The following is a 14,391-nucleotide window of genomic DNA, read 5'->3' on the forward strand; positions in this document are numbered from 1 at the left end:
CTTTCTTGAAATGAGAAAGCTTTCTGCGTGCTAGAATTAGACAAAACAAAGAGTGCAACGTATGTCCAACGAAAATTTAGGATGAAGTATGGGAAAGCAGCACCTACCAGGAAGGCAATCTACAATTGGCATGTAAAGTTTGTTGAAACTGGGTGTTTGTGTGTCAAGAAGAGAAGTGGTCGGCCAGGTGCGAGTGAAAATGACATTGAGCGAGTGAGAGAAGCTTTCACAAGGAGTCCGAGAAAATCTATACATAGAGCTTCACGTGAGTTGGAAATGTCAACAATGACTGTGTGGCGTGTTCTGTGTTAATTAAACATGAAACCGTACAGACTACAGTTAGTGCAAAAGTTATATCCTAAAGACAAAGACCAGCTCCAGAAAGTGCCATGTTGATTATGACACCACCTAGCGACGATATATGGAACTACACGTAACACCTGCAATGAGAAAAAAAACTTACAACTTTACTCTTTGAAATGATGTACTTTGTTACTTTGTAATGCTACTCGTTTGGGTACAATAAATTTTTTAAAGTGTTCCCGGACTTTCGTTACACGCTGCGTATAGTTTAAAATTTTGATTTAGAACTCATAATCTTAAGCCTTTCCAGGCATTAATACAAATAAACTTCAATTTCTTGGAAATATTTACAACTTTTTTCGTAGCATGAAGGCAGAAGAATGGTACTTTATACATGTCTAACTGTGTGCAAAAAAGAAAAAAAATATTTTAAATTTTGAACATTAACACGTCTTACATGTAATTCGCGTATCTAACATCAAAGAAGCACTATCAAAACAGTTATAAAAAAAAAAAAAATTATCTTATTTTTAATAAAATCTAAATCAGTAACTTTTAAGTTACAAAATTGTAGTTCATGTCTTGGAACTGATAAAAAAAAAAACACACATTCTAACAGACTTTTCATTACATATTTTACTTTAGTTACCAACACGTTCTTGAATCACCACATAACCACTCTTTCACAACAAGAAAAATTTAGAAAGTCTGACACCATGTAAAAGGGGGTTTACCAAAACAGATCCAAAGTTCTTGAGTTTTTCTTGTCCTTTTTTTTATTTTCTTAACCTTTATATATACGACCCCTACGTAGGTAAAGTTGGAAATTAGCAATTAAGAAAATTGGCAGACGAGCGAGGCTCTGACATCTGGACTTTCAGCCAGGATAATCTTATGTGGAGCTTGTGTTGTGTTGTCCATATATGTTTGTGATTATCCGTTTATTCATCTTATCTTTCCACAATTCAATTTCATGTTTGCAATTAGTCACAAGGGATGAAAAGTGAGGTAAAATAAACTAAATCAATCAGTCATTGTGATAGCAAAAATTCTTGACCACAAGTACAATTTCTTGACTGGTAGACAATCTGCATAAGTACTTTTTCATTACGTTTCTTACATTATCTAATATTATGAAACCCCAAATTGTGTACACTCATGGAAAAAAGTACTTTCCCCTATAGTCTTAATACCAATAGTCTTAAGGGGGAAGTATTCCTTTCCACGAATGTACATAACATGATTTTCATACCTTGGGTGGGAGAAAGAGAAAAGTATTTGTACAATTGGAATGGGTGGATACACTAGTCTTGAAAAGATAATTCTAGTATGTTTGAATCTTAATCCATCAAGCGGGACATGTTGAGAAAGTTTCTGTTTGCATGTTAAGTATTTTTATATGTACTAGGGCGAATCAAAAAGTTAGTTACACCCGATCCATGTTCCTGTACTAAGAGAGATAAAATAAGCATGCTTGGTGGCAACACTGTCTGGTATGTTTTCTTCACACACCAGAAGCAGCCGTGCTTCAGCTGGTTTAGTATGCGAGTAGTCAGTGTGAGTATGGCATGCCGTATTGAGGTGCGCTCAGTCGTCTGATTTTTGTGGGAACAAAGGCATAATCGGAGTGAAATCCATCGCCAAATTGTCGAGGTGTATGGTGAGAATGCGATGTCACACCCTATGATCGCAAAATGGTGCCAGATGTTCGAAGAGGAAAGAACGAATGTGAAAGACGAACAGTGTGTTGGGCAGCCTGCAACTGTGAACACTATCGACAAAACTGAGCGTGTGAATGCAATCATCCTTGCAACCGCCACGTGAAAATTAAAAGAGATTGCAAGTGAACTGAACATATCCTACAATAGTGTGTCTATGCTGATTCATCACCAGTTGGATGTGTCGTAAACTGTGCTCTCACTGGGTGCCGCGATTGTTAACCGATGAGCACAAAAGTCAACTCAATTGAAATTGGACGGAATTTTTACACACAAGAAATAATTTAAAAAAATGGTCACACGATTCAAAAAGTGCTTGGAATACTTTGGTGACTATGTTGAAAAAAAGTTAAATGTTCATGCATTTTTGTACAATAATTATTTTCCTTCTAATTTTTTTTGTTTGTTTTTTACAGGGGGGTGCAACTTACTTTTTGATTCACGCACATATAATAAAGGGTGGCACGAAAGTCATCATCCTATTTGAACTGACCTTTATTTTGACATCTTGTTGTTTATCATGCTATTAAGCCCACTATCGGTGCACGGCGTTCCTCGTCCCGTACCTCTTGCTGAGAAGAAGTACTTATTACTAGACGGGATATTGGACACAGCCATCTAACAGATAGTCAGTCACTTGCTGCAAGGGGTGGACCGTCCGATGTGTCGTGTTGTAATGTTGTTTTAAGTATTCGGCATATTCTTATTGAATGTGCTTTGCTTTCCTCAGACAGACTTTTAATATTCCCAGCTATTTGTCATCCTGTGGGGAAATGACAACAAAACAGGAATAACAGTGTTTTATCAATTTTTTTAGATTTTTGAGAAGAGCTGGTCTCTTCCATCGTCTGTGAGGAAGCTTTTAATACATTCTGACTTTATAATGTGTTGGGTTTGTCTTGCGCAGGTCTTTTTACAACCGTGCACTTTTAATTTTTCCAAAGGGGCTTCTTACACCCCTTGCTTTAACTTTTTTAGTCAGAACTTTACATAAGGGGATATGTCTCTGTATATACAGGGTGACTGGTAATTAGATGTATTCCCTGAAAGGGGTTAAAGTAGAGACAATTTGCAATAAATTTGACCATATGATACCCCGTCCGAAAATTAGTAGTTTGAGATAATCGAGTTTCTATTGTTTTTTCTAAAAATGACAATTTTCCACATAAAAAGATGAATTGAGAAAAAACTGATAATTGTAGGGAACTTATTTAAGCGTTTTCTGATAGCTAACAAACAAGTGGTTCATTTAAAAAAAAGTTTTTCCAAATAACAATCACATGTAAGTACCGGGTGGGTCTAAACTTACAAGTGATGATAAAAAAATGCACTCTTAGTTTACTTGGCAACGTATTAATAAAAAAAAATGGTATGACATGAAGCGTACAAATTACTTAAATTACTTCCTTGAGTCATCAGCTATCCAACAAGGTACAAATGTTGCTAACATTTACATTTGTGTACAAGAAATAATACTTCATTCATCTTCATGTGTATGGAATCAATGAACAATACAATTAAAGAACATTACAGGTCTTGCTCAAAGTGGGCACCTCCATTACGAATGCAGGCACGCAGGTTTTTACGGGTCATTTGGTCTCTTAACTCGTGATGTGATGGTGGCCTTGTGTTGACCAGCTGTTAAGATCCTTTCCCTGAGCTCTTCTTGCGAGTTTACCGGTACCTTGTCATGTGGCTCCAAATGTAAAAGTCGCAAGGCGTCAAATCGATCGGGGGATCGAGCTTGACAGTCATCATGCTGATAAATCATGTCACGTCTTGTAGCTAGAGGCACATCCTCCAACAACATTGCCATCCCGTTCCGCAAAAAATGTTCATAAGTGATGCCATTTAAGATTTGGGGCAGGAAAAATGGCTCGATGAAATGATTGTTGATTACGCCCATCCATACTTCTGCCTGGGAGTGCGACAGTGGCTGGATGAAAAGTACCCAAAGAAATGGATTGGCCGAGGCGGACCGATTCCCTGGCTGGCTCGATCCCCCGATTTGAAGCCTTGCGACTTTTACATTTGGAGCCACATGACAAGGCACCGGTAAACTCGCAAGAAGAGTTCAGGGAGAGGATCTTAACAGCTGGTCAACACGTCAAGGCTACCATCACATCACGAGTTAAGAGACCAAATGACCCGTAAAAACCTGCGTGCCTGCATTCGTAACGGAGGTGCCCACTTTGAGCAAGACGTGTAATGTTCTTTAATTGTATTGTTCATTGATTCCATACACATGAAGATGAATGAAGTATTATTTCTTGTACACAAATGTAAATGTTAGCAACATTTGTACCTTGTTGGATAGCTGATGACTCAAGGAAGTAATTTAAGTAATTTGTACGCTTCGTGTCATACCATTTTTTTTTATTAATACGTTGCCAAGTAAATTAAGAGTGCATTTTTTTATCATCACTTGTAAGTTTAGACCCACCCGGTACTTACATGTGATTGTTATTTGGAAAAAACTTTTTTTTTAAACGAACCACTTGTTTGTTAGCTATCAGAAAATGCTTAAATAAGTTCCCTACAATTATCAGTTTTTTTCTCAATTCATCTTTTTATGTGGAAAATTGTCATTTTTAGAAAAAACAATAGAAACTAGATTATCTCGAAAACTACTAATTTTCGGACGGGGTATCATATGGTCAAATTTATTGCAAATTGTCTCTACTTTAACCCCTTTCAGGGAATACATCTAATTACCAGTCACCCTGTATATAGAAGGGTGCAAAATAGAAGAATCTGCAGAGGGGAAAATCGACATACAACGTGTGGAAGATGGTCCATTTCCAAATGAAACTACTGTACAATAGGCTAAGCAAACAATTATTAGAACATACCTTTCCCTCGGTAACTTGTCTCAACGTATCAATGAGCTTGAGCTTCGTCTCCTTGTCTGGTGCATTGTCCACGTAGGTGCAGCACTCCTGCACCATCTTCGTCACGGCCTGCTTCAGCTGGCTCCTCCTCTTCGTCAGGAGAACAATGTGCTCGTTCAGGGCATTCCAGTTCCTCGCTTCGTAGCAGATCTGCACGATTGCTACCAGAACTCTGCCTGTGGACACCACATCTGGTTGCTACACAAAGGAACGAACACCGAATATGAAATCTCAAGATTTCACAAAAGAGAATTTGTGATTTCATTATTTGTTTAATTATATTATATTTAATTACTTTCAAGGTAGGAAAGTACTAAAAAAAAATTAAAAACAATATCATCCAAAAATCAAAGTACCTAAACCAAATCATTTTGGGAAAAAGCACATTTAACAATTTCACATGCTATAGAGGACAAAACAATTAACCAATTTCATTTTATAATGATTTATCTTATATTTTGATAGTAATATGGTTGATAAAATACAGATTCCCATCAATACGTACATGGTAACAATCCTAAACAAGGGTAACTGTAACCAATTGAAAGAAGAATTGATAAATTACTTAATTGGTACATAAATAATTAAGTTTGAGAATTGGCAGTCAATTCAGAAAGAGGGAAAATTTCTTGCTGTCGTACTATGCGTTTGTTAGATCGAAACTTGAATATGCTTCGGTTGTTTGAGACCCCCTAGTCAATAAAAAAATTGACAAAATAGAGAAAGTTCAAAATAAATTTCTGAGGTATCTGTCATTTAAACTTGATGGTGATTATCCGAATTTCACCTTGGGTAACATGTTGCATGAAACGTTGAGTGTTCCGTTGCTCAAGAAAAGAAGACAAATTCATAAATTAACTTTCCTATCCAAACTTGTTAACGGAAAAATAGATACGTGGTAGTATATAAATATCGAGAAACTAGTACTCACTTTTATCCGTATTTATAAACTTTTATATTACAAATTCTGTGTTACACCTAGAAATAACATCTTTAAAATCTCGCAAGGAAGAACTAACATGGCAGAAATGGAACACCTGAGGAGAATGTGTAAATTCTTCAACTCAGTCTCTAGTAATAATCCTAGTATTGATCTATTCAGATTTAAAAGTCATTGGAGTCTCTGAACACTGCATATATCGAGGACTCAATTAAGATGTTGATAGTCCCACCGTAAATTAGACATTGTCTATACTTTATACCTTATTTGTTATAAAATACTGTTTCAATTTATCTGTCCTATGTTTAGCTCTACGTCATATATGTGCAATTTATTACTCAATATCTCTTTTACATTAATACTATTTACATATAAGCTGATTACCTCTGAAATGTAGATTCAAATATAACTTTAAACTGTATTAATTCAAGCAATGTATGAAATCAATCATGTTATAAGTACATTCTAGATTGAAATGTCATATTTCTCACTTGATTGTGTGTTTTAATTTTATATTGTTTATACATTAATATCTTGTTTACATAATACTTTGTGATCACTGTAATTGGGCATGTGTGTTCGAAATAAAAAAAGTTTGTTTTCAGTCCACTTTATGCAGCCGGCCTGCATGGTGGAGTGGTTCGCACATGCTAGGGGTCCCAGGTTCAAATCACAGCCTGGGCATGGAAGTTTGTGATTGTCCATTCATCAATTTCATCACATCATCACTCATCCCCACAAATTGGCCAAAAGTGGCACAAAAGGGAAGTAAAATAAAGCAAATCAATCCACTTTATGCACAGATAGGGTAGTTAGGATTGAACCTACAGAATAAAGTAGTTTCCAAACCACTGTGTACCTCTACCACATAGCTATCATTTTAAGTAGTCCCGAATATTTGCACAATATTAACCTTTAGTGTGGGTGGCTGATTCTGATGCACGCTAGCATATCGAGACAGAAGGTTTTCAAAAGTGCACTGCTGCGCAAAAATATTCTTATTTTGTTAACTTTCATTATTGAAGGAAATTTGTGGTACGGTCACCACAATGAATGAAAAAATTCAAATGCAGTACTGCTTGTTCCTCAATCGTGTAAAAGCATCAAACTTTCAGGGGACGCAAACCACTTGACATTTGCAGGAAATCACTTTGAAAGAGCCACCTTCGATATGAGGAACAATGTTTCGCAGACTGAGACTATACACTTTTTCTAATTACCAAATTCATATATATTTTCTTCACCTTATTATGCAATGGTAAGTAGCAAATCTTTGGTGAATTGTAGGTACATTTTTGGACCATGGCAACCACCTGTTTGCAAAATTTCATGAAAGGAATAATTTTATTTTTTAAAAATTGAATCTTTCAGGCTTCTTGTAAAAAAAATGGGTTGGCGCCACATGACTTCATGGCGATTCCCTGCACATTTCAATAATTAGTGACAATTTTTTAGGAAATACAGTACAGTACAGTGTATGATTTTCAATGAAAAAACAACTTTTTATAAAACTGTCCAAAAGAATTCTGGCACTAAGTGCATGGTTCCTACATAATCTCTAAATGCATTTTCCCTGAAATTTTCATTAGTTTCCCAATTTGTTCCAGAGTACTATTTTAAATCAATTTTTACAATGACCTCCCCACTTGACCTCATAGCCATACCACTTTACATTCTTGTTATCATTAGCGATGAGACAGATTGGTATGGCCAACATGTCAGTAATATTACCGATCTCATATATTTATCAATAGCCTGTAATTTAGCGCAATTTTCCAACATTTTGTTATTATTTTATTAATATAAACATATAATAATTTGTCATGAATTTGTAAACGTCTAAATATGCAGTTGTTCTTCAAAGGTAGCTGGAGGCACTCTACTTTATAAACTGTAGGTCTAGTGCCGATTAATCTTACTATGCATAAATTGGACTTAAAACTTCACAAAACCCATTTCCATTAATGAGGTGAATGAAAGGGGTGACATGTAAAAATAATCAAAAACGACCGATATTAATGAGGAATCCATAGTTTTCGGGGTCACTAAGAGGAATAGTGAAACTCCCAATGCCGTTCAACTCCAAAACACCCCTGGCACCCCTAGGAGGTGGGGGTGGGAAGGGAGTGACATGTAAAACGACCGATATTAGTGTGGAATCAATAGTTTTTGGGGTCGCTAAGAAGAATAGTGAAACCCACAATGCCATTCAACTCCAAGACACCTCTTGCACCCCTAGGGGTGGGGGTGGGAAGGGAGTGACATGTAAAACGACCGATATTAGTGTGGAATCAATAGTTTTCGGGGTCGCTAAGATGAATAGTGAAACTCCAATGCCATTCAACTCCAAGACACGTCTGGCACCCCTAGGGGTGGGGGTGGGAAGGAGGTGACATGTAAAACAACCGATATTAGTGTGTAATCCATAGTTTTCTGGGTGAATAGTGACACTCCCAATGCTGTTCAACTCAAAGACACCCCTAGGGGTGGGGGTTGGAATGGGGGACATGTAAAAATAATCGAAAATGAGCGAAATTAGTGTGGAATCTATAGTTTTCGGGGTTGCTTATATTAATAGTGACATTCCCAATGCCGTTAAATTGATTTCTTTTTGCTCTTGGAGGTGGAACTAAAACTGTTGTTCATAAATTGTTGTTAAATTTATATTATAGTGCATTTGTAAAAGATATTACTTTATAATCTGTATAGTGTACTTATATTTTTAAATACGTGTAAATAAAATTAGTTACATTTTACGCTATAGTTACAATTCATTAAACACCCGGCCAACACCGGGTAATCAGCTAGTAATAAATAAATTCCAAATGGTTCTTGATCACTGGATTGCAGAGAAACTGCATATTTAGACATTTACTTTTAAAAAACTAGAGCATGCAGATTATATGCAGAAAAATTATAGCAAAATGGAAGAATATTGCACTAAATTATAATCTCTTCAAAGCAGCTCTTGTAAAGCAAGTTACTTAAGTTGTCAGTATTAGTACATATTGGTTGTAATTATCATTATCTGCAGGCAACACAATATTTTAGTTCTTCAGATGTGCTTGCTTGGGACTCCTTGAACAATCGCATGATTTTTCCCAAGAATTTTATTTTTTCAAATTCCTAAGATTTGCAGTTGTGTTGGAACCCTGATATGTAATGTGAAAAAGGCTGAAAAATCTATATTAGTTTTGGACAAATAAAAAGTTAAATGACATTGCACAGTACTGGGACAACTGCTATCTCATTTAGCTACTTGAGGTTAGAGTAAATTATTTCTTTTGGTCCCGTCTCCAAAATATTTAGTCTCTAAAAGTGTCATGCTGTACTGCACACCCTACAAAATAACCCCATTCCAGAAAAGTATCAGCAAGTATTGATCAATTGGATCCATACATTCGAATATCAATGCAATTGTGAAAATTTCTACATAACTCGGGACAAATGCAGTTACTGATTCAAAATCACACAATCTCAGAAAGTAATAAAAATAAATAACCCGTAGCGTAACAGACCATGAGGAGCAGGGCCTGAATACCGACCTCACTTCCATCTGCTGAGATGGGAGATAATTTAACCAGTTACGGGTTGACGTGTGGTCAGCAGAACCCACAGTAGTTGTTGTAGGTTTCCATGACAGGATTACCCTACTCATTTACAGTTCCCCAATTTCCTCACGATGGTGGGTGGCCATTGGTCCTGCATACAGGCCGAAATCCCAGGAGAAAAGTTGTTACGCTTTCCCCAGGAGACTCAAACCTGCATGCATACTGTAGCTGAAGCCAAAGCATGATGCCTTTTACTGTACGGCCACGGTGCGGGACAATCTCAGTAAGTACTTTTATGGAAATATGAATAAAAATGGGATAGTGAATCAAAGGAGCCACAGCGGGTGAAGAACTGTACACCCTTCAATTTTTTTCCCTTCAATGGGCAGATTTCAATGTTTTACATAACATAATAACACCATTAGGCCTTGTTTTCATGATTATGAAAAAATATAAATATGCTGACCAAGGCAGTAATTTATTTTATTAAAAACATAAACTAAACGTAACGTTTCAACCTTCTAGCAAGGTCTTCATCAGACTCTGTATCAAGTACAAAAGACTTACGTTACGTTTAGTTTATGTTTTTAATAAAATAAATTACTGCCTTGGTCAGCCTATTTATATTTTTTCATAACATAATATTTATTTAGAAATGCGGAAACCATGAAGAATCAAGATACTTATTTCCAAAACGTGACCACAGGCTGCCAGAACCATTGGCTTTGTTAACGAAGCCTGGTTGCATGCACACACATGAAGTTAAGCAAACTCTTATAAATCTTACAGTTCTTGTCTGTTTCTCCAGAGCCAACAGAGCATCTAATGCCTCGTGAATCTTCCCTTCAGTCGCCATCTTCTTACAGTTTGGAATCTTCTCATCACAGGTGCTGCTGTAATCCACCTCCATATCCACAATTCGGCCAGAGTCTGTTGTAGGTCCATCCATCTTTGTTTTCAATTATGATTTCACTCTATATTTACGGGAATAAGACTTGAAGTTAATAATTTGAAAATGCATATCATCCATAAATGATTTTAAAAACAATTACTGATACAACATTTACCAACTCTTTCAAATTGCAACTGAGGCATAAGCATTGAATGGTTACAGTAACAGATCCGAATGTCTAATGTTTTCTTAAAGTCTCATAAGAATATAAGCATAAAATCAAAATTTGTAATTTACTTACGTACAGTGAGTATATACTTTTTTAAGTATATACTCACTGTACGTAAGTAAATTACAAATTGTATATGATAGTGAGTAAGTCGCACGCATCCAAAATATGAAGTCTCAGAAGAAAACGACAAATTATCACAAAATTATGGAAATGATTGTTACAGTAAAGTTCAACCTTGGTGAAAGTAATTAGCATTGTTTGGAGATCGGAAAAGTGCATTTCATTGTTACGGGGAGGAGATACAGTTATACACCAATTATGCATTTACTTCAATATCGCCCAAATGGGCACTGCTACTAAAAGAAAACCTGGGTGTATCGAAGAGTATGAATTTTTCTCCATGTTGCAAGTGGAAGCATTTTTAAATGTTGATTTTTAAGCTGAAAACGATGGTTGAAAAATATGACAAATAAGTATATTCAGAATCCCTGTATTGCTTACGGGGAATGAACTTCAACATCAAGTTACGGCTAATCAAATGGAAGTTTCGACTTTTCCGCTGGTGAAATTCATCTTCAAACTGTTCTCTTCCCGTTGACATCTTTTTCTATTCCTTCGGAAGTGTTATATTCCCAAGAGAACGAATCAAACCATACTCCCATATGATCAATGCTTTTCTCCTTGCCTCCTGAGTGTTGCCAAACCTGATGCATATAAAAGAACTAAATTTCACATCAAATAAAGTTAAAACTGACTTTCATGGAGCTAGATTTACGAAGGCTGGATAAAGTGCCTTCTAGGGTAATGTTAGTTGTCAAAGGGGTGACACAGTGCTATTATCGTTAACTCTAAATTGATGACAATTTATTCTTAGTTTTCAACATCTAGATCAAGGCGGCATCACCCATCTCAATAATCCATCGATGGTGGTATGAAATCTAAAATCAAGAATTCCCTGATAACAATATTATGTCAATTTCACGTCAAAAACGGCAGTATAAAGAAGTAGCTGGGGAGATAAGAGGGAGTGGGATGACGCAACCAATATAAAGATATCACGTCACGTGCAAAATGTATATTTTATGACAAAAGTTGGTCTATGTGGGCCGGAACCAGTGATGGCAAGTAAATGACAGTAATTAGACCTTTTTGTACTTCTGAAAAGTCATATTTAACAGTGAAAAGATGATGTAAAAAGTACGTTACTCACACATCCTGGTTCCCACTGACAACATATTCAACAGACTACTTCCGTATTTACTCACTGCTGGCTCAATATGAGGTTCAAAGAGGTGTCGTGCTTGAGATCCTCCTAACCTAACTACGACAGCATTTATGGACGTTATTTTAATGCTGAAAGCCCTTAACCTGCCCCACCTAATCTAATTATGAAAGAATTTAGGGACTTTTTGGCAATTTGGAACTACACAATATCCCACCACATGGTAAATGGACCGATTCAGAAAACCCCTTCGCACCGCACATGTGACCTAGACGGCAGCAGCAGTTCATAATTAATAACCAAAAACAAATGCGTGTGGCAAGAAAAGTATCATATAGTAGAAAAGCACAAAAGTAGGAGTATAAGGAAAAGAAAAAAAACTTTCTGAGGCAAACACATAGGAAGTAATTGCTAAAGTGCCAAAGTATGTGTTAACGAACAGAAATTGGACCATGCCAAGAATGCAAGAGTAGAATGATGGGTAACGGTTCCGTATATCGGAGACACATTTCTTCATTTTTACTAAGAAAAGTATTTAAGAAAACTCATTTCAGCAGAGTACGAAATGCTGTGGAAACTGAAAACTTCACCGTAGAATGCGGCAGAACAAGAAATAATCACTTTTCATTTAATGAACTTGCCTTTTGTAAAAAATATAAATATGCTGACCAAGGCAGTAATTTATTTTATTAAAAACATAAACTAAACGTAACGTTTCAACCTTCTAGCAAGGTCTTCATCAGACTCTGTATCAAGTACAAAAGTAACAAGATACACAAAAAGGGCATTATATATACACAAACATTACTCCCTCCAGACTATTAGAAAGTTGTTAGGAACTTTCTAGCAGGTGGCTTTCACTTTCCAACTGTACTTTCACCTAAAAGGCTAAACATAATTACTTTCATATAGAATGTGAAGAGATATTCATATAGAATATCTCATGCTCTTTTTCCTTCATTTTTCTCCCTTCTCCTCTCCTCTTTCTCTCTTGTCCTTTCCACTCTTGCTAACACTTTCTCCCATTCTTTGTTTAACTTCAGTCCCCCATTCCAGTTCATTGTGTCTTCTTCACCTTTCTTCTCTATTTCCTTGGCTTCCTTCCATTTTCTCGCTAGCATTCTCTTCTCCCTTCCTATCTGCTTAGCCTCATCCCACTCTATGTCATGTCCTGTTTCTCTCGTGTGTTTAAATATCGCATTTCTCTCTCTCTTAAGTCGTACATCATCCCTATGTTGTTTCAACCTATCTTTCAGTCTCTTTTTTGTTTCTCCTATGTACACACTCTGACATTCTTTACATTTTACTTCGTAGATAATCCCTTCCTCTTCTCTGTTTTCCTTTTTCTTGTTTGCATTCTTCGCTATTCCTAAGATGCTTCTTCCTCCCTTCCTGTAAGTTTTAATGCCCGCTTTCCTAAGCACTTTGCATATCTTTTCCGTGGTCTTCCCCATACTCCTTATTCCAAACCTTCTCTCTTTTTCTTTCTCTTCATCTTTTTCTTTCTCTTCCACTTCTCCCCTTCCTCTTTTCTTCCTTCTTCTGTTTATGTCTAGTCTATCCTGCTTCTCATAGCCATTCTTTTCCAGCTGTTTCCATAGGCTATTTTGCCTTCTTTTTCACATTCCTTCGTGCATATTTTCGTTATTCTGTCCTCCATATTCTTATAATTCTTAATAAAATAAATTACTGCCTTGGTCAGCATATTTATATTTTTTCATAATCATGGAAACAAGGCTTAATGGTGTTATAATTGCCTTTTGTGTAAAGCGACAACATTATGCCGTTGTTTCCATTATGTACCTGCAGATGGCACGAGCGTCGATAGTCACGCGATGTCACCGGTTGAAGAAGGGTTTCCAAACGTGCCCTTTTTTTTTTTTTTACAAGAAAATGGCATGTCCTGGATGTGACTTGAAGTTTTTACCGGTTGTAGAAGATTCCTTGGATTTTACAATCCAACACGGCATAGTGAAGGAAGAAGTAGATTGTGCAAAATGTGGCAGTGCATGTAAGCTGCACGTTGGACATGATGGCAATTGGATGTATATTTGTTCTAAGAGAATCGAAGATAGTTCCGTGTGGATTCAAACGTTCTGCAAGAAATGGCACGTTTATAGGTTCCAGTAAGCTATAGGTGGATAAGATCGAATTTTTCATTAACAGTTTCATGCATCGGAGACACGTTTAAATCGGATATTTTGTCTTTCTCGTGGTTTGTACTTACCAATTATGTATTGCGGAACATAGTGGAAGGTGTCAATATGCTTTTTGCACAAAAACAAACACTTTTTCTGGTAAAATAAACCATTTTCCTTAATGCTACGGAAAGCACGTCACGGTGCGATATCACAGGCGATATCGCTTGCTTTGCGAATTGTAACGCTTCTTTTGTTTTCGAATATCAATGTTTCCAACTCTATTGTGCATGAAAGTTGTAAAAAACCGGGGATCACGTCTGGAAATTGTACATTTCGATGAAACATTGTTCGTTAGCCCCAAAAACCATCCACGGGTAGCCCCACAAACCATTGACGTTAGCCCCAAAAACCATCCATGGGTAGCCCCACAAACCATTGACGTTAGCCCCAAAAACCATCCACGGGTAGCCCCACAAACAATTGACGTTAGCCCCAAAAACC

The 14,391-nt window shown here is 36.6% G+C and overlaps 1 protein-coding gene across 1 annotated transcript in view; it reads right to left on the reverse strand.

The window, feature by feature from the left end:
• The window catches only part of Rpn5 (regulatory particle non-ATPase 5), a 54,809-nt gene that overhangs the window by 38,398 nt on the left and 2,020 nt on the right, over positions 1–14,391 (reverse strand). The window contains exons 2-3 of the mRNA XM_083125720.1: positions 10,191–10,377; positions 4,874–5,110 (exon numbers count right to left, since the gene is read on the reverse strand). Of these exons, the coding sequence (XP_082981846.1) occupies positions 4,874–5,110; positions 10,191–10,352 (399 nt within the window). The 5' untranslated portion in view covers positions 10,353–10,377. The remainder of the gene's footprint in view (positions 1–4,873; positions 5,111–10,190; positions 10,378–14,391) is intronic.

This window comes from Lepisma saccharinum, chromosome 7, assembly GCF_977018435.1.
Source record: "Lepisma saccharinum chromosome 7, izLepSacc3.1, whole genome shotgun sequence".
In the NCBI taxonomy this organism is placed as follows: domain Eukaryota; kingdom Metazoa; phylum Arthropoda; class Insecta; order Zygentoma; family Lepismatidae; genus Lepisma; species Lepisma saccharinum.